Here is a 19194-nt window from a genome sequence, read left to right as displayed (position 1 = left end):
ATTTAGAAATCTGAATATGTTAAAGAAAGTTAACTTAGCACCCTTTGTTGTTTCAGCACATTGCTCTGTCCATTTTTTTCCCGGGCTGGCTGCGTCTCACGTCCTTTTGTGTAAAACTCGTGGCAACATTTGCTCGTATCATTGAACCAAAATTAAAGGAGAGGATGGCGCAGACAATCAACAAACAGGACTGACACAAACCGTGGACCACAGAGATGTAGATAACACACAAACATATGCCTAATGATAATAATAAGAACTATACACACAAACTGTTTCTACTGCAGTGACAGGCAATCAGATGCATTGTAACAATACACCCACGTTTATACATTTTCTGTTAAGTTGGCAGATCTAAGGTCTATGCACAGTTAATATGAGTGTATTTGTATAGGAATCAGGTTCAGCAGTATCAAACTATTGACCCTTTTTGAGTTCAATGACATTTACACTAAGCTGGGTAAAAAAAAAAAAAAAAAAGGTCACTTATGCTTACTAAGGCTGTGATTATTTGATCAAAAATACAGTAAAATTGTGAAATATTACAATTTAATATAACTTATTTAAAATATGAAAATTTTCAATGTAATTTATTCTGCAACGCTGAATTTTCAGCATAATTACTCCAGTCTTCGCACAGTCATATGATCCTTCAGTAATCATTCTGGGTTCCAGAAGTAAAGACTTTTGAACGATAACTTGTACACCTTTAAAGACAGACTTACTGTGAGCTACGAGGTTGTATAGGTTGTAAATAATCATGTTTAACAGCGGAATTCCTGGTGAAAAACTACATTAGCCATGATGCTGTACAGAAAATAACACCAATCAGAGATGAACAAAGCAAAACACTCTAAAATTAGCTCTCTAGCTCTGCCCACTCCCATGAAGCACTGTATTCTAAATTTGGAAATGTGAAAAAGAGCCATAGGACAGGACTGGAACACATTAACTACTTTATAATAGCTAGTTTATACTGTAGGCTATCTAAATACTTTATGTATTTATTGCTTTTCCATAATGTGACACGAACACTCCTGGAATATAATTTCAGCATAAAGAAAGAGTCAATGAAGGAAAAAGATGACAAATGTTTTGTTTAATCATTTAATATTCGGTTTACAAACTCTACATTCAGTCATATTAAGCTATTGCATATACAGTGCTAGTGCTGGGTAATTGCAGTACATCCTAACTGAACTTCCTGTTGAGCTAAATTGTCAACCAAAGATCATGATTGCATACTGTGATTGTATGAATGTATTTTTGAAAGTATATTAATGTTAATGAAGTGCCTTAATTTCTGATTTCTAAATATTCCGGATTATATGTAAACTGGATTGTGTAACGCAATTTTTACATACTTAAAACAACTTTTTTATATATAATTATGTATGTACAGAATGGAATTACTTGTTTATCATAAGACCTCTTGTACAGCTATTATAAAGGCCTGATATTCTTGGGCTTCTGCATTGTTTTTTGTTAATGCTGACAAATTAACACATGCGCAAATGTGCAAAATATTCAAGTATTATTTATAGCCAGTGTCCCTTTTCAGTTCCCAAAGACCAGGACAGACTCAACACAAACATCAAACATCATCATCATCAGCCCGGACCAATCGGATGCCATTCACAGTCAGAACATTAATAAGTACAAAGAGCATTTGAACTGTAAAAACAGCAGGGTGCAAAAACAACAAAAGGTAATTCAAATGGTCAGGGGAATTTCATGAGCCCCACAATATGAAATCCAGACCTACTAATGAAAACAGGTGCACAAGAAAACACTTTCACTCTTTCTCCCTGCTTTCTCATACAAGCACACACAAAATGCAATAATAAATAGCATAGCATGTCTGTCCATATGATTATCCAGTAAATACACCATGAATGCACAAATCCATTGTAAGAACTCTAATCGGAAGCTAGGAACAGCATTTCTGCCATCACACCAAAAATGACCTAAATCCCTGAGGACTCCTCATTGGCCTGCAAGCTCTACCTGGGTCAACATTGGTGCAAGCTCTACCTGGGTCAACATTGGTTCAGAGGGTTTGTTTCATACTAAGAAAAAGCAGAAATGATTAACAAAACGCCTCAACAGTGCATCACAATAACAAAAATTGAGTGAACAGGCTCACTTTGCCCTATTACTGTACCAACAATAACCATGTCTCATTTAGACAAATTCTTTCCATCCCAATTAAAGGGGTGGTTCAGGATTTTGGACATCGGACCTCATTTCCAAGATAGTCTGTGTGTTATTTATCAGTGGAGGCAGTTTTCAAAAAATTTCACCCAGTCCTCCCAGTTGCATAGTTCGCCGGTGCTAGGCTAGCGCGAGTCAACGGTAACTGCTAGCCTTCCATTAAAACAGTTTTACCCACTCCACAGTACACCAAAAGCAAATAAATTATAACGCCAGACCATCGATGTAAATGTCTGTTGAGAGAATAATGTTAGAATTCAAACTACACTTGCATCTCAATGATCGCATTACATTTACAGGAACTAGTTTCTCAGCAGCGGCGGAATTTTACTTTGCTCCGGTTAGTACTGCGCCGAAAAGTAAACACAGAACAGAAGCGCACTACAGTCGGGACGTCTAGCTAGCTAGTAGTAGTCTCGGTTGCCTTGCCTAGGTAACTTAATATCACTCTGCCGCTGCTGTAGACTGTGCTAAAAAATACAGGGAACAAAGTATAACTATTGCAATGCGATGAAAGGGTAGTTTGATTTCTAACATTTTTCTCTCAACAGACATTTACATCGATGGTCTGGCGTTATAATTTATTTGCTTTTGGTGTACTGTGGAGTGGGTAAAACTGTTTTAATGGAAGGCTAGCAGTTACCGTTGACTCGCGCTAGCCTAGCACCGGCGAATATGCAACTGGGAGGACTGGGTGAAATTTTTTGAAAACTGCCTCCACTGATAAATAACACCCAGGCTAACTTGGAAATGAGGTCCGATGTCCAAAATCCTGAACCACCCCCTTAAAGTCAATGTTATTTTTTCCATAGTGTCTTGCACAAACACAAAAACATGGATCACAGGGTCTGTTTAAATATTTACACTTACTGTCTGACACTTGAATGAGCATTAACCATTCAAATGTATATGCAGACACTCCCTTTCCACGAAAACACTAAACTTTCTGTTAATGAGATCAAACGGGGACGCATGAAGAATGCAAAAATAACCGCACACTGCAACATGATTTGGCAGTATACACCCATAAACACAAGCCATTTTCACCAATAACAAACTCTCCATCCATCCGTCTTTAAATAACATTGTTACCAAGAGCACAAACTCCACCCATTTTTGATGGTCTTCAAAATCACCCACCATTTAAGAAGTACTTGTACACTTGTATTCCGCTCACTAACATTTCAGATTTTCCTCTCTATCACACGAACACGCTTTGGTTATTGTTTCTCAGAGCTCAGTACATGTGACTGGTGTGACCCCGTGAATCAAGAGAGCTGGACCCAGGTCTCGCGTCAAAGCGTCCAGCTGCGTCAGGTACTGCTGTGACAGCTCCGAACTGGAGGGAGGGTGGGGCAAGTACAGGAAGCGCACCGCTGCAGGAGAGCTGTGTTCCTTCAGTAGGGCATTCACAGCACACAGGAAGTCTTCAGACACTTTTTGCCTCTCTGAGCTTTGCTCTCTAAACATGCGTGCCACGTTATCCCATGGCACAATCTTAATAGAGGCACGGATCCTCAGCTTGCCCAGCAACTCTCTAAATTGCTCCTCTTTAGCCAGCCAGCCCTGGTCTCCCGATTCAGACTCCACACAAACGAATATACGTAACCTCGCACGACGCCACCTGCTGGCCATGTTTAACACGCACGCCATCTGAAGCAGGAAAAGACTGCACACGTCTGCGTAACTGGCACTGTCAGGGGACAGTAGGTTTGACGGCCACACGTCGATGGTGTCCACGCTGTCATTTCCCCTAATGCATGTTACACCTTTGCTATCAGGCGGTAGCTGGAAGAAGTACCTGGCTAAACAAACATTCTTGCCCATTTTTATGGCATCAAGGATGATGCTCACATACTCCTCGGGCTGCAGCGTGCGAGGGCTCTCCGCATGGCGCACCAGTGGAAAATGAGCCTGTAAGGATGGGAGGTCAACCCCAAAATTATCCCCCTCACCCCTATCGCCCTCGCAAAAGACAGGGTCCTGCAGGAAGTAGTCTTCTGGGTAGCAGTTGTCATAGAAGCCCAAGACCAGGGTATTAGGCTTCATACCTCCTGGAAAAGAAGAGAATACATAGAAGTATTGATACATTTTTAATAATTGGATTCTGATTTGAAGATTCTCTACGTCATGTTATACAGAGCAGAGTTTCAAACTCATTTAAACTGTTCATTAAAAGAACTGGAAGAGTTTTTGATTTACTAAAAAGAACCAGCTCACAAGTATCATTTGTTGTGAAATCAGTTAAAGGGACACTCCACCCATTTGCATTAAGCTTTGCATTGTTAGAAACCCAGTCATACTATTGAATGGTCGTGCAGCACTCTCTCATTTTCCCCTGAGACGGGAGAAATCCGTTATTTACCTTTTACACTTCCTCCTACAATGACGCAAAAATCGTCATTTTGCGTCATTGTAGGAGGAAGTGTAAGAGGGGGGGATTTCTGTTGAGACTACAAGCACTAGTTCCTCATCTTTCCCAGGGGGCGGGACCCGCTCACGCTACAGACCTATTACAGATCAGTGGGTGGGACTTTACTCTCTGAAACTTAAAGCAATATCCTCCATCTTGTTTGAAGCTAAGCTAACAGGCGCTGTGGAGACAGATGTAAAGTTATGACAATAGCGGAGGAGAGTGCTCAATATGATATAGAAGAAGAGGATTTCGGAAGTCTGATGCTTGAATCAGGTGTTTGTGGCTACCTTTACAAGCCGCATTATAGCGAAGAGCAGCCGAGGCAGAAGACCTGCCTGCCGCGGACGAGGAGCCCGGACTGGCTCGAGTTAGGGCGGACTGGTGGCGCCGGTGATCTCACTATGCAACTCATAGACTGTAAGATGCAACTACGAACACAGAGATAGAGTCCGTCTGCGGCAAAGAATTTCAACGATGACAATTTCTCCTGGACGAAATCTCTGAATCAGACGAGGACACGGACGTTTGTGTTGAGAACTATTCTAGTTTCGCACCGCATATGTTCTGACTGAACATCCAGGTACCATGCAATAATTCACCTTTTCGAAAGAAATACAAACGAGGAGTAATGCACTAATGAGTTCGCCAACTAACTAGACATTTTGTGTGAATGTGAAATGAATTTCAAGCTCTGGTGGTAGCTAGCCTTGTAGACGGAAGAGTGATTTCTCTTATAGGCAGATATGTGCTTTCTGGATTAGTGGGAGTGGCTTGCGGAGCTGTGCAATGTGGTGCATTGTGGGAGTTGTTGTCTTTCATACAAATGCGTCCTGAAGTTATTTTTTGTCTTTCCTCGGTCACGAAGGCACCAAATTCAAAATTTATTTTACATTTCGACTACATATATGACCCACTTTAAATAAAAAACAATGTTCAAATGGGTGGAATGCCCCTTTAACACTGGTTGTGCAGTATCTTTATGAATCATTAATATGGACTAACTCATAGAAGTCATTTGTTTGTGAAACAGTCTATACTGGTTTTGTGTGTTTTTGATGCACTAAAAAGAACCGACACAAACAGTGATTGTTTAAAGCCAACTCAAGATTATGTTCAGCTAAACTGAAGGAAGTGCTTTCTTTGAATACATTTAAAGTTCTCTTACAAACTGCTCTAAAGGGAACGTGTTGCAGTTTTTTAGCAGTCTATGTGTTTTAATTTGCGAAACAATTGTTATTTTTATTTTTTTGAAGTGAAACTATTTGTGCTGCCAACTTGTCTAGGACTCTGTCTGTAATTTCACTGGCTAGGCACTTGTACTTTGTACAGTAACAATGAAGATCTAGAATCTAATCTAATAGATGCTTTCTGGCTCCGTGTCAAAAAGATAACCTGATCAGGAAATGTCTCACCCAGTCCAGTGATGCGGAGCAGATGTTGAGTGCCCTGCCTGACGGAGGGAGAAAGAGTCAGATCCACAAAGGCCTTCACACCCAACTTATCCACCAGACTCAACCAGAAATTATACTGCGGCTGCACTGGGTCTGAGGGCAACATGTCTGCAAGAGAGAGTTCAGAGAGATTACGTTTGGTCATTTGCTCCTTTCCATTCTGTGTGCAACAACATGATAAATTAAAATGAGTTTACAGGAGGAAGAGAGGAAGACTGTTTAGTATAATAAAGGGATAGTTCAGCCAAAAATGGAAAATATTTTGAGATATTAATTTTTAGAAGTGTTTTTGTCCATCCAATGGAAGTCAATGCCAATCAAAATGGTTTGGTTATCGACATTCTTCAAAATATCTTCTTCTATGCTTCGCAGAAGAAAGAAGTCAAACAGGTTTGGAACGACATGATGAGGGTGAGTACATTTTTGGGTGAAGTGTCCCTTGAGGTTCTATGGGGGTGGATGAGCCCGAGTTACCAGCCAAACTGACTGAACTGAACTGAACAGATTACAATTGAAACATTACATTAGCTGCAAAAATATAACCGAAACAAAACAACATGAGGTATTTTGGTGTATCCGACTTCCCTGAAAAGTGTAAAAGCCCTGTGACTATGTGATGTTATCAAAACATGGCTCTGTTTATTTGAGCATCCTAACCAGACCCACACAGCAACAATGACTCCATTTACATAAACTCAGGAAATGTTTATGCAACTGCACATAGTTTTTGGAGAAAGCAGCATTCTAAATCTTCAGGTATACATGATCTCTGATTTTTTCTTTAAGAATCGGAGGAAGCAGTTAAAACGTCTGGATTTCAGCCAGAGATCATAAAAACACATAAGTGGTAACTAACAAGGGTAGAAACTATTGGTCTATTGGTCTTGTGAAACTTGGGTTCTCTCATAAAGCTGCCGCCTGAACCTAAACCTAAACCTAAATGTCCTACCTAGATCTCCGATCTGCACATGTCCAAGAACAAACAGCCCTCCTTTCTTCAGCTGGTTGACAAAGCAGATGAGCTGACAGGAGGAGCGTGGGTTCGCCACCATCAGTAAGACCTGTGGCCGCCAGAACTTCACATGATCCTTACGGGAGTCTAACATCAGAAGGTACTTCCTCACCTGAAAGAGCACAGAAAGATTGTCTTATGGACTTAAAATTTTGTGCATTCACATGTGTTTTGTGTGCGTGTGTATGTACCTGATGGAAGATTAGTGCTTGGCTGATGTAGCCCCAGCTGCTGGTGGGAGAGCGGTAGTGCAGGATCAGCAGGAGGAGTAGCAGCAGGACGATACTGGCCGAGGAATACACTGGGTTTATCACGAACATCATTACCACACAGCTGACAATACCCAACAAACATGTGTGCCAAGAGAAAAACTGAAATGTGGGCCTGGAAAGAAAGAAGAATGAAAATATAGAGCTAAATACTTACACTACTGTTCAAAAATTTGGGGTCATTACGATTTTAAGAAATAGATACTTTTATTCCGCAAGGATGCATTAAATCAATCAAAAGTGACAGTAAAGATTTCTATTTCATGCTGATCTTTTTAAATTTACACATATTATTTCTGTTTTTACTGTATTTTTTTGATCCAATAAATGCAACCTTGTCAGCAAAAGAGACTATCAAAAACATATAACCGACCCCAAACTTTTGAAAGGTAGAGTACATTTACAAACTAAAGAATAGACAGAACATGTCCTTTGAGTGATTATCAAAAGCAAACTGAAACACCACCTCAGGGTTAAAACAATAAAAAGGTTATTATTAGACACAAGTTAAAAATAAGAGATTCTTACATTGTGAGATAAAAGTCATGAAGTCGCAATTACAAGAAATAAAGTTCCAGAAGCAAGACAGTCACATTATAACATATGAAGTCACATTGTGAGATATAAAGTCACAATTACCTTATAAAAAAGACCACAGACAGACAGACAGACAGACAGACCAGTACCTGAAGTTTGGAGCGGAGGCCCATTCCAGAGCCAGACAGGCCAAATCAACCGCAGCATACGCCAACAGGTAAAACACTGTCACGATACCAGCTATCACATTCAGCTGTCCTGCAAACAGCGTAAACTACAACACACACACACACACAGAGCAAGATTTGTACCTTAATATAATAGCTTCAAAATCATTTAGATGGTAAACAAACTCGTAGTAGGGCGAATCATCCCGATAGCAAAGCGCCACTGGCAAAACCAGCAATGCAAGTTTGAGAGGTCCCCGACAAATCTCGCGAGAATCACGACTTGCTTTACGGCACGACGTCACATACATCAACAACATATGAAGCAGCCTCTATGGAAGACACTAGCACGCATTTCAGACGTGAATCATGGCAGAGACGACGAAGAAAGCGTGGTCGGAAGAGTCAAGGAAAAGAAAACGAGGGATCAGGCCGTGAGTGCAGAGACAGCTCTGCGTGAGTGGTATTTACGACAGTAACGTTAAATACAAGTACTCCACAGCGACTCTAGGGGTTGCGGTTTGAGAAAAACGAAAACTGCATAGTGTGCCTTTAACTGACATACTCTTTATATTTTACGCGTCACAGAAATAGCATTCAAAGACATATGCACACAGCTCCCTGTACCTGCACCAGGCCCCAGGTGTAGAGCACAGATACCCATGGGTTCCCAGAGCTGGAGGTGACTGCAGCTGGAGCCAGAGGCAGACCTGAAACCAGATCACACACACAGCACAGATCAACAAACCCATGACACACCCCAACAGAGCAGTACTATCATCTCACTCCAGGATACTATTACACCATCATATCATAACAGTCTCCTCAAACTCCAAACCATGTAACTTAGTTACTGCGTCAATGGGTGGTTGACAGTATGATTTCCTAAATCCAGGGAATTATACTGTTAGGACATCATTTTATATGTTTACACTACCACTTAAAAGTTTGGGGTCATTTTATTTTTTCAAGAAATTAATACTTTTATTCCAAAAAGATGTATTAAATTTGTCAAAAGTCAGAATAAGTACTTGAACACTGTTACAAAAACTTCTATTTTGAATAAATGCTGTTCTTTTGAACTTTCTATTCGTTATAAAATCCTGAAAAACTGTACATGAATGAAAAAATGTAATGATGCTGAAAATTCAGCTGTGCCATCATATAAATAAATTACATTTTAAAATGTAATAAATTAAAAACAGCTATTTTCAGTTGTAATACATTTCACAATATTTTACTAATTAATAAATAAAATCATTTTATAGTATTTTTGATCAAATAAGTGCAGCCTTGGTGAACAAAAAATATATATATTTCAAAAACATAAAAAACAAATCTTACTGACACCAAACTTTTCAACTCTAGTGTATAATCATAATCAAATAGTAATTTAGTAAAGAGTCTTGGAAAAAGTGTGTGACATTAAATCATACAAGAATTTAAAATGTGTTATATGAGCCATGATAAATGAGCCAGACAAATATATTCTTATTCTTTTTCTTTTATGCAAACAATCCGAAAATAGTGAACTGATGTTTCCTATTTGTACATGCATTATATTTTAAATAAATGTGTACTTGTGTTTTGAAGAGGCTTGCATTCTAGATATCATACATTTATGCTGTTTTACGCTTGTTTATTCCTTAAATTGAAACTTTTCAAGATGCTTTACATAACTTTTCTACAATAAGTTTCTATATAATAATAATCAGTAATAATTCTGTCACCACGATCCCACTGTGTGACAAATCATTCTGTGATTCCTGTGAATGATTTTTTAAATATATGTTTTGACAGGAAAAATTGTGAAATTTTCATTAATAAATTCTCAATGGGTCTCATTCATGAAACATTCGTAAATATACAAGTAAATATGTGAGTGATTTGCGCGTAAAGAGACCTTCCCGAAAACTCTTCTCCTGATTCACAAATACTTCGTAAAAGTCAGATGTGATAGTGAAATGTGTGTGTGTGTTAATGAATTCCAATCAGTCGTAAATGGGACGCGCGTGCACGCTTATTCTCAATTACCATAAATCCCGCCCATTAAATTCGACTGACAACTATATATAGGCATCATATTATGACACCAAACGAAGGATTTCAACATGTCTTCTTAAAAGCGAATGAAAAAGAGAAATTTCTCAGATGCAGAAATTGAAGTTTTATTATAAGAAGTTCGTTAAAAACGCCACATTTTATTTTCAAGTGTACATAGTGGCGTATCAGGTCCTAAAAAAAAGGAAGCTTGGCAGCATATTACAGATGCAGTTAATGGAGTTTCATCTGTTAATCGAACAGTCCCAGAAGTGAAAAGAGTCCCAGCCCTATTGAAAGCAATTCATTATTTGATTAAAGTGTTCCGTTTGCAGATGCTATTACTGGCTCTCATAATAAAAGTAAAAAGAAAAACCGTATGTAATTACTATATATAATATTTTTTCAAAATGCTGTGTAAATATGTACCCGATTAAGGTCAATTAAAATGCAGCCTTATTAATGAGCAAAACGTTCGGATGTTAAACGCACTATTTACGCGTGGCTGGGAGCAGGTGTAGATTTATTTCGTACCAACTAACATTTGGAAAATACGAACATTTTAATGAATCCGAAAATTTACGCCAGAACCACTTTACACACGATTTACACAAAAATTCGTTCTGCTCGTGTTTCATGAATGAGACCCATTAAGAATAGATTGTTTTTTGATTCTGTCAATTAACCGATTTCAGTAGAAAATGATTGAAGGAAATGAGCATGTGTTATGATTCTTTTAGTAAAAATGTCCTTTTTACCTTCTTGCACAGAACATATGACCTCTCACACCATATAACAGCCTAGAAAATGTGACAAAAATGAAACAAAACTGAAAAGTATTCACTAATCATTTTTCTTAGGAACGATGAATACCGTTTTCCAAGTATTGCTCAATAACAAGCCCAAGTATTTTCCGATAACACTTCTTGTGGAGATGTCAACAACCATACCATATATCACCATCTCAGTATCAGTTTCCAGTCTGAAATGTGTCCCTTAAAAAGACCAAATCCTCAAATGCACACTAACCAAAAAGCTGGTCCAGAGCAAGAGCGTGGAGGATTCGGGAAGCTCCTATCATGGAGCACATAGCAGCTGAGAGAGACGCGCAGTACACCCCGATCGTCACCAATGGAGGCCACATGTTCACACGCTGGAACACTGCATAATCATTGATCAACAACAACCTGAGAGAGAGAAACCAAGAGAACGAAAGGAGGAATAAAGGAGAGACGAATGAGAGGAAAAACAAAGCATTGTGTAAACGCATAATGTTTTTCCATGTGGCTTGAGTGTCGTTAACGGCACCTGTCGCAGGTAGAGCTCAGGAGCAGGAAGAGAAGCAGGTAGACAGTGAAGGTGTAGGACACCGCTATGATAGTCCCTTTAGGTATTGACTCACTGGGGTCCTTCAGCTCACCTGAGGAAGTGAGACAAATCAAATGACATGTTTTTGACACTCATCCGTTATAAGAGTTATGTTATGAGTATTGTAAAAGGCAACACAAACACATCAGCAACCAAAAAAGAGAATACAATTAAAGTAACTGCGTGAATGGTGTATGTGGGCGTCTCTGGTTTTGTACCTGACATGTTGGCTCCTGCCATGATGCCTGTGCAGCTAGTGAACATCACAGCAAATACAGTGGCGAAAGACATCATTGTGTTGGTGCTGTAGTCCAGAGAGTAGCGCGCTACAGGAAGAGACATATGGACAAAATTCATGCCAGTGCAGTAATTATAGAAATGAATGAAAAGAGCTTTATGTGTGCTCCCTGATGGATGACTGCAATACAGAGCCTGTTATATATGACTGCACTTGAGGTCATCCATAATCTTCCAAGTACTCTGCAAACTATTGTGTGTTTGTTATTAGAACAGTTTTATGATTTTAGTGGAAAACTACATTTTATTACTGTACTTACATATACTTCTACCACACTACAATAATATCAACACCGTGGAAATTCATGGAGAATTTGCTGTTAACATGTTTGTACATAGGTCAGAGATAACTTTCTGTTTCTGCTGTTGGTCTCTGTACTACTGTACTTACAGTCATGCTCAAAAGTTTACATACACCTTGCAGAATCTGCAAAATGTTAATTATTATAACAAAATAATAGTGATCATACAAAATGCATGCTAGATATTTTACATAAAAAGATGTTTACATATAGTCCACAAGACAAAAAAAAAAAACAGCTGAATTTATAAAAATGACCCTGTTCAAAAGTTTATATACCATTTATTTTAACATAAAAAGTTTACCATATCCCTTGTTTGTCTTGAGCAGTTAAACTGCCCAATGTTATTCAGAAAAATCCTTCAGGTTTCCAGCATCTTTTGCATATTTGAACCCTTTTCAGCAATGACTGTATGATTTTGAGATACATATTTTCACACAACCATTAAAAAAGGTACAAACATTCATTGATGTTCCAGATAGAAACACAATGCATTAAGAGCAGGGGGGTGAAAACTTTTGAACAGGATGAAGATGTCCAAATTTTTCTTATTTTGTTTAAACATAATTTTTTTAATTTAGTACTGCGACACAGTATTAAGAATCAAGGGTATGTAAACTTTTGAACGGGATCATTTTTATAAATTCCGCTGTTTTTTTGTCTTGTGGAGTATATGTATATACTACATAAATCTACATATATATGTTTTATCTAAACATCTTTTATGTCAAATATCATATTGAGGACAGGACTAAATATAAAATAATATGCATTTTGTATGATCCCTCTTACTTTGTTAAAATAATGAACATTTTGCAGATTCTGCAAGGTGTATGTAAACTTTTGAGCAAGACTGTATCTCTGTTATATTATTTATAAATATCTCTTAATTAAAATCTTTAATCGAACATGCTTTAGTTTAAACAATCCAACAATCTAAAAGTCTTTACTATCACATTTGATCAACTGAATGTATCTTTGCTGAATGAAAACATTAATTTCTTTAAAATAAATCTTACTGAGCTCAAACTACAATTATGTGCAAAAACTCATTATAAACTTCCTTTTCTTGTAAATCAAAATGTTCTTTTGAGGAACGTTCAATTCTTCTGTCAAATGTTTGCCTCTTTGTTTGCGTTTTTCAAAATATCATTAGAAAAGTATAAATATCAAATCATTTGAATATTTCACTGTCCAATATACCTTTTTTTTCCACTAAATGTTTTATCTAACAGACAGGACTCCATAATTGTGATCAGTCTCATTTGTCTTCGAAGTATTTTGAAATATAACTGCTAAAGAGCATCAACTGTCATCACCACAACAGTCAGTATCATTATTGCATTGATGATAATCTCACTCACGTCCAAGGTTGTTCTTTAATGTAGTGCCGTTGAAGCCTGTGTAGCTGGGGTTGACAGTGACGCTGTGGTTGTTGTCGTATGTGTGTGTGATGTTGAAGCGCTGTGGACTGAGTATAAGGGGGCTGATGATGATGGAGATCAGAGATACCGTCACCACCAGCAGAATGATAAAAGAGGCTTTGGCGTAGATATGAGCACCGACCAGACACACCACCAGACATAGCAACAGCACTACAGAGGAGTACAACACGTTGTACCAATAGCCCTGCGGCAACACACGCAGCCCCTGTGACACAGCAGTTCCTGGAGAGAGAAGAAAAGAGAAGCGTCGCTGTAAAAAAAGGCTCTGTGTTACTGATTTCATTTGCTTCAAAGACTGTTTAGTACAGTGTGCTTCAATGCAGCGCTCACCTGGATCCTTCCCGAAGACGTCCAGTATGGCCTCCACCAGGCCGAGGACATAGACGCCACATGCACATACCTTCGCCAAGTAAAACATCAGGCCGATACTGCCTCCAAACTCGGGCCCCAGAGAACGACTGATCATGACTAATACTAAAGAGTTAAACGTCAACAACAACAATATGCAAACACTCATGAACAACAAATTCCAATAGGAAGGAAGCATCCATATGCCTTTCTCACTCCGAGGGGTAAAGCCCTTGAAGTGGAGACTTTGGAGGGAGGAAGGCACCTGTTTGTCAAAATTGAGCCGTTTGGAATGCACTTGGCAAAGGGAGCAATGAAAGACAATGTCATTTCTTCATTATCCTTACCTTAACCCCAGTCATTTAGTCGGGGCTAGGATTGCATTATATCAATTAATGCCCTCACAAAGATAGTCATACAAACTTCATATGGAATGCATGATGAAAATGTCTGTAATATATCACAAACAAAACAACTTAAAGGGTTAGTTCACCCAAAAAATTTAAATTCTGTCATTGATTACTCACCCTCATGTTATTCCAAACCAGTAAGACAAATTAAGATTTTTTTTTGCTGAAATCCGAGAGCTTTGCATCCTCACATAGACTGCAACGTAATCACCACTTTCAAGGCCCATAAAGGTACTAAAGACGTAGTAAAATAGTCCATGTGACTAAAGTGGTTCAACATTAAAAGCACAATAGGTGATTCTCTACAAAAAATTGTTTTGTTATGCTGGTTGAAAATGTCCTCATATATTGATAGCAATCACAATGTTAAGCGGTCTAAATATATATATTGCTATCAAGATATGAGGACATTTGGTGTAACACAAATGGTATAATTTAATTCTGACCAAATTAAAAAAGTGAATGAACTTTTCACTTTTGAACTTATGGTCCTATGCCTTCCACTGGCATATATACATATACATACATATATATGTATGTATATGTATATATGCCAGTGGAAGGCATAGGACCATAAGTTCATTCACTTTTTTAATTTGGTCAGAATTAAATTATACCATTTGTGTCCCCTGTCAGTCAACGTGTGTTTATATAACACTGTGCAGCCTGTTCATGCAGACATCATACATCATTAGCACATTCTCGTACACTGTGCAAACAGAGTGAGAATGGCAGGCAAACAACCTAACTTTCCTTCTGAACTGACAACAAGTGGAAGATTTTCATGTTTGACAGTACAGTTACAGTTGTACCGCTGACTTTGCCCTCAGTGACTCAGTGAGATTCGACTGTGCTGCGCTATGTCCTGACATCGCATATGAATAAAGCTGAAATACAGTGCATTCTTTCCTTTATGTCAACAGGTCAACTTCTGAATTGGAGTAATTTCACAATCACATACTTATGTATACAAGCAAGTGCTTCTGTTTCTCCCCTCACTGTACTGTAAAGTTTTCTCACAGGTGAATGACACATGATGTAATCCGAATCGCTATGGATGTAATCCAATAACGTTGTCTCTGGTCGTCTCGCTTCTGGCCTGTGTGCTTTCATGTGTTTTGGATGGTGATTTGCAGGGAGGGTGGGATCGTATGCTTTCAATGCTAGCCGGCTAGAGTTAGCATTTCCCAGATCACCTACTGCACCTTTAATGTTATGAATTGACGAGAATACTTTTTGTGTGCAAAAAAAAACAAACAGAAACAATGACTTTATTCAACAATTTCTTCTCCTCCGTGTCAGTCTCTGACGCTGTTCACGTTGTAAACACAGTGCAGCGCTTCCGGCTTCTACGTCAGAAAGCTGGCTCAGTATCGTCGGCCGGCTCCTGCATCAGCAGCTCACGCATGTGTCGAGGTGCTCATGTGAACAGCGTCAGAGACTGACACGGAAGAGAATTTTTTTTTTTAATAAAGTCGTTATTTTTGTTGTTGTTTTTTTTTATGCACAAAAAGTGTTCTCCTCGCTGCATAACATTAAGGTTAAACCACTTTAGTCACATGGACTATTTTAACAATGTCCTTACTACCTTTCTGGGCCTTGAAAGTGCCAGTCTATGGGGGGGGGATTCCGGAATCTCTCGAATTTCATAAAAAAATATCTTCATTTGTGTTCTGAAGATTAACAAAAGTCTTATGGGTTTGGAACAACATGAGAGTGAGTAATTAATGACAGAATTTAAATTTTTGGGTGAACCAACCCTTTAATTGATTCTGTTTCTTCTTTATCTTGAACTTTCCTCCCATCTAGCTTAAAAATGAATCGACCCTGTGTCAAGTGACCATAAACGATAAAATTACTTCCTTGAAGTGACCATAGCATGTAAACTTTGTTAATGGACTTGAAGTTATCGAAGGGTTGGTCCTTTGTGAAGGGATTCAGTTGTTCACTTTCATTTGGAAAGCCCCTACAAATGGTGTCGCTTTACCTAATAGAGTGCAACAGTCGGGTTCCAGAAGTAAAAATTACATTAATTTTCTCCATAAGGAAATTGATTTTGAATGATAGCTTATAAACCTTTAAAGACAGGCCTACTGTGAACTACAAGGTTGTTAATTCATGGTATTTGCTTCTGTTAAAGCCATCAGTCCACATTATTTTTGGACTTGTACATATTTTAGTTTTTTTTTTTTCCAATAATCGTGTTTAACAGTGGAATTCCTGGTGAAAAACTACATTACCAGAGAGTCAAAAAAACAACACGCACCAAAATAGCTCTTTAGCTCCGCCCACTCCCATGAAGCATTGCGAATTATGTAATCGAATCTATCTCCCTACGCTCTCAAAATGCTGAAATGTTTGTATATATGCATATTTTTGCAATAAACTTAAAACGCATTGGTTTTTATACATATAATCAACATTTGCAAATGAGTAGTTTTTTACTTCTCTATCACTTTAATTTGATTATGCAGTTCGCAATGCTTCATGGGATTGTAGTTCCTTCCCTCAATAAAACCGTTAAGTACACAGTCTTGTACCTTTGTCTTTTTCTTTGTAGTGTAGTGATTCACTTCATAGCTGATTGGCTTGGTTCAGGGCTTATAACTCTTTAACAAAGACTATTTTAAAATCCCTATGGGAAAAATGAATGAAAAAAAAAATACTTCTGGAACCAGCGCCGCTGCAAAAGGGGACGGGCACTGTTGCACTATTGCCCTTCAAAAAACAGCATTTGGAATTCACCCTGCAACTAGCACGCTATAAGGCAGAGGGATTGGTTAAGGATACAGTAGGCCCCGCCCCCTTCCACAGCGCCATTAGTTGAAATGGCACATATAGACAGGATTGTCAATGAAATGATGAAGTAGGCCACACACAGCATGAGGAGACCATGGAGAAGACCGGCCTGGCCCACAACAAAACCTGAAACATAGACGCTTATCAGAATTATTTATGCACAAAAACACACCCAGAGCCACACAGAGGGGAATTATATTGTGATACATCACCATATTAAAATGCTTTATAAAATCTCCTGCCATACTCTTCTGTCTTTTCCAATGTCACACTCACCTGTGCGAAGAAAGAGCACAATACTGAACATGGAGAGGATGGTGGGCACCATGACACCAAAGAAGGTGTTGAGTTTGCGGGGGTTTGATTTGGGGGATCCCTCTCCTGTCACTGCTGATACACCCCTGGAATCTTCAGCATCTCCCATCATGCTGTACACCCCGTGAACAAGAAGAGGCGAGTGCTCGTTTGCCATGGTCTGAAAAACAGGAACCTACAGATAAAATCGTTTCCTGTTCAGTACAATCAAACAAAAAAAGACACAAATAGATTTTTTTAACTTCTGTCAGCTATTAAAAGAGCTTTGACTGTTTTTTATTATTATTGAAATATGCTAAATCTAAATTACTGTTCAAAAGCTTGGGGCCATTTTAATTGGTTAGTATTTTTTTAAGGGTGCACTAAATTGCTCAAAGTGAGAGTGAAAACTGTTACAATGTTAAACAAAAAAAAAATCAATTTCACATAAACGCTGTTCTTTTGAACTTTCTATTCATCAAAAAATCTTGAAACAAAAAAATGGATCATGATTCCTCAAAAATTACGCTGTTTTCAACATTTATACATGTTTCTTGAGCAGCAAATCAGCATTAGAATGATTTCTGAAGCATCATGTTACATTGAAGACTGGAGTAATGAAGCTGAAAAATCAGGAAAAAATTACATTTTAAAATAATATTTAAAAAAAACTGTTATTTTAACCCTAATCTCAAACTTTCGAATGGTAGAGTGTATTTTTGTTGTTGTAATCTAATAATTATTATTTTAAAAATGGGTCAAAAAGCAGACATAAAATTATAATAAAAAGCAGTCACTCTTACTATGGTAATGTCAAGTTCATGATAATTGGATAAGGATTTCATATATTATTTTTTTTTTTTTTTTTTTTTACAGAGTTTACTTTCAAAACATCTAGCTGATTAATTATTTTAGAGCTGAGCATAACTTATAACATAGCCTAATCCCTTCACCATAGAAATGTCAGTGGCTTAGAATTTTGTTTATTTCCATGGCTTTTTCAGGCCTGAATCAGTTTAAGACAGAGGGAACCCTGAAACTACAAGACAATGAAAGTCTCATTGAACGTCTTGGGTGTTTTTGCAACAAATGTTGCATCGTTCTAGCAGCGGAAGTGCATGACAATGTAAACAATCCGAAATACGCGGTTGAAAAACAAATGTTAAGTCCTATAAAGGAAAAGAGGATAACCTTACTATAAAATACCCCGCTGCCATACAACAACAACATCCAAGTAGTTTGAATAAACTAGCAGACATTCATTCCAGAAAAGGCATCTGACATTTCTAGAGGAGAATGAGACCTCCATCTCCTTAAGCAGTCACTGGTGCCAGGGCGTGTACGGTTATCATTCGTGACACATAACGTTAACGGTAAAGTACAGTAGGGAGGTTAAGAAACAAACACAACCTACCTGTCCTTTATAAACAACAGCGGCGACGCCGATCTAAATGCGGTAGGTTACTTCCGCTTTTAGGAAGAAACTACACAAAACCACAAGAAAACCGAACTACTCGTTTTGAGAATGTGGATGCAGGATGTCCTGATGTTTCATCAGAGCATCATGTCGAGTTGGTTCCGTTTCTTTAAAGAATCGCAGGTAGAAAGTTCTCAGATCTCGTGATCAAACCCCCGGGACATGACGGATGGCGTGAGACCCCTGTGGACCTGACAATGAACAACAGACAGCAGGACCTAATGAAAACATAAATCTATTACGTAACGGTGCATGGAAAGGTCCTAATCGAAACCGTACTTTCATACGGCAGTACGGCGGGACTGTGCACCGCCTGGCTACCCTTTATTTGTAAAAGAAAAAAGTCAC

At 38.4% G+C, this 19194-nt stretch overlaps 2 protein-coding genes across 4 annotated transcripts in view; one reads left to right on the top strand and one right to left on the bottom strand.

Annotated features, from left to right (window-relative positions):
- The window catches only part of hsd20b2 (hydroxysteroid (20-beta) dehydrogenase 2), a 13391-nt gene extending 11924 nt beyond the window's left edge, over positions 1-1467 (top strand). The window contains exon 11 of the mRNA XM_079870651.1: positions 57-1467. Coding sequence (XP_079726777.1) covers positions 57-194 — 138 coding nt within the window. The 3' untranslated portion in view covers positions 195-1467. The remainder of the gene's footprint in view (positions 1-56) is intronic.
- On the bottom strand, positions 212-19194 carry slc12a9 (solute carrier family 12 member 9). 3 transcript variants are annotated; one of them, XM_079870648.1, is made up of 14 exons: positions 18784-19194; positions 17352-17550; positions 17067-17201; positions 13849-13986; positions 13438-13740; positions 11693-11800; positions 11415-11526; positions 11136-11293; positions 8694-8776; positions 8049-8173; positions 7285-7477; positions 7031-7205; positions 6043-6189; positions 212-4268 (listed from the first exon to the last, which is right to left on the bottom strand). In XM_079870648.1, the coding sequence occupies exons 2-14, from the start codon at positions 17545-17547 to the stop codon at positions 3445-3447; spliced, it is 2697 nt and encodes an 898-aa protein (XP_079726774.1). In that variant the 5' UTR covers positions 17548-17550; positions 18784-19194; the 3' UTR covers positions 212-3444. The 3 variants fall into 3 exon arrangements, with proteins under 3 accessions (XP_079726774.1, XP_079726775.1, XP_079726776.1); XM_079870649.1 differs by having other exon boundaries at positions 17352-17565; positions 18784-19168; XM_079870650.1 differs by having other exon boundaries at positions 17352-17584; positions 18784-19159.

This window comes from Squalius cephalus, assembly GCF_949319135.1.
Source record: "Squalius cephalus genome assembly, chromosome: 5".
Classification (NCBI taxonomy): domain Eukaryota; kingdom Metazoa; phylum Chordata; class Actinopteri; order Cypriniformes; family Leuciscidae; genus Squalius; species Squalius cephalus.
The sequence above is the reverse complement of the archived record's forward strand: the minus strand, read 5'-3'. Positions and strand labels throughout refer to the sequence as shown.

Coding starts and splice junctions, on each gene's coding strand:
- slc12a9 (XM_079870648.1), bottom strand. CDS start 17,547: ATGGCAAACGAGCACTCGCCTCTTCTTGTTCACGGGGTGTACAGCATG. Junction 11,527..11,692: donor GGCAGGAGCCAACATGTCAG/GTACAAAACCAG, acceptor TCACTTCCTCAG/GTGAGCTGAAGGACCCCAGT. Junction 8,777..11,135: donor TGCTCTGGACCAGCTTTTTG/GTTAGTGTGCAT, acceptor ATCTGGTTTCAG/GTCTGCCTCTGGCTCCAGCT.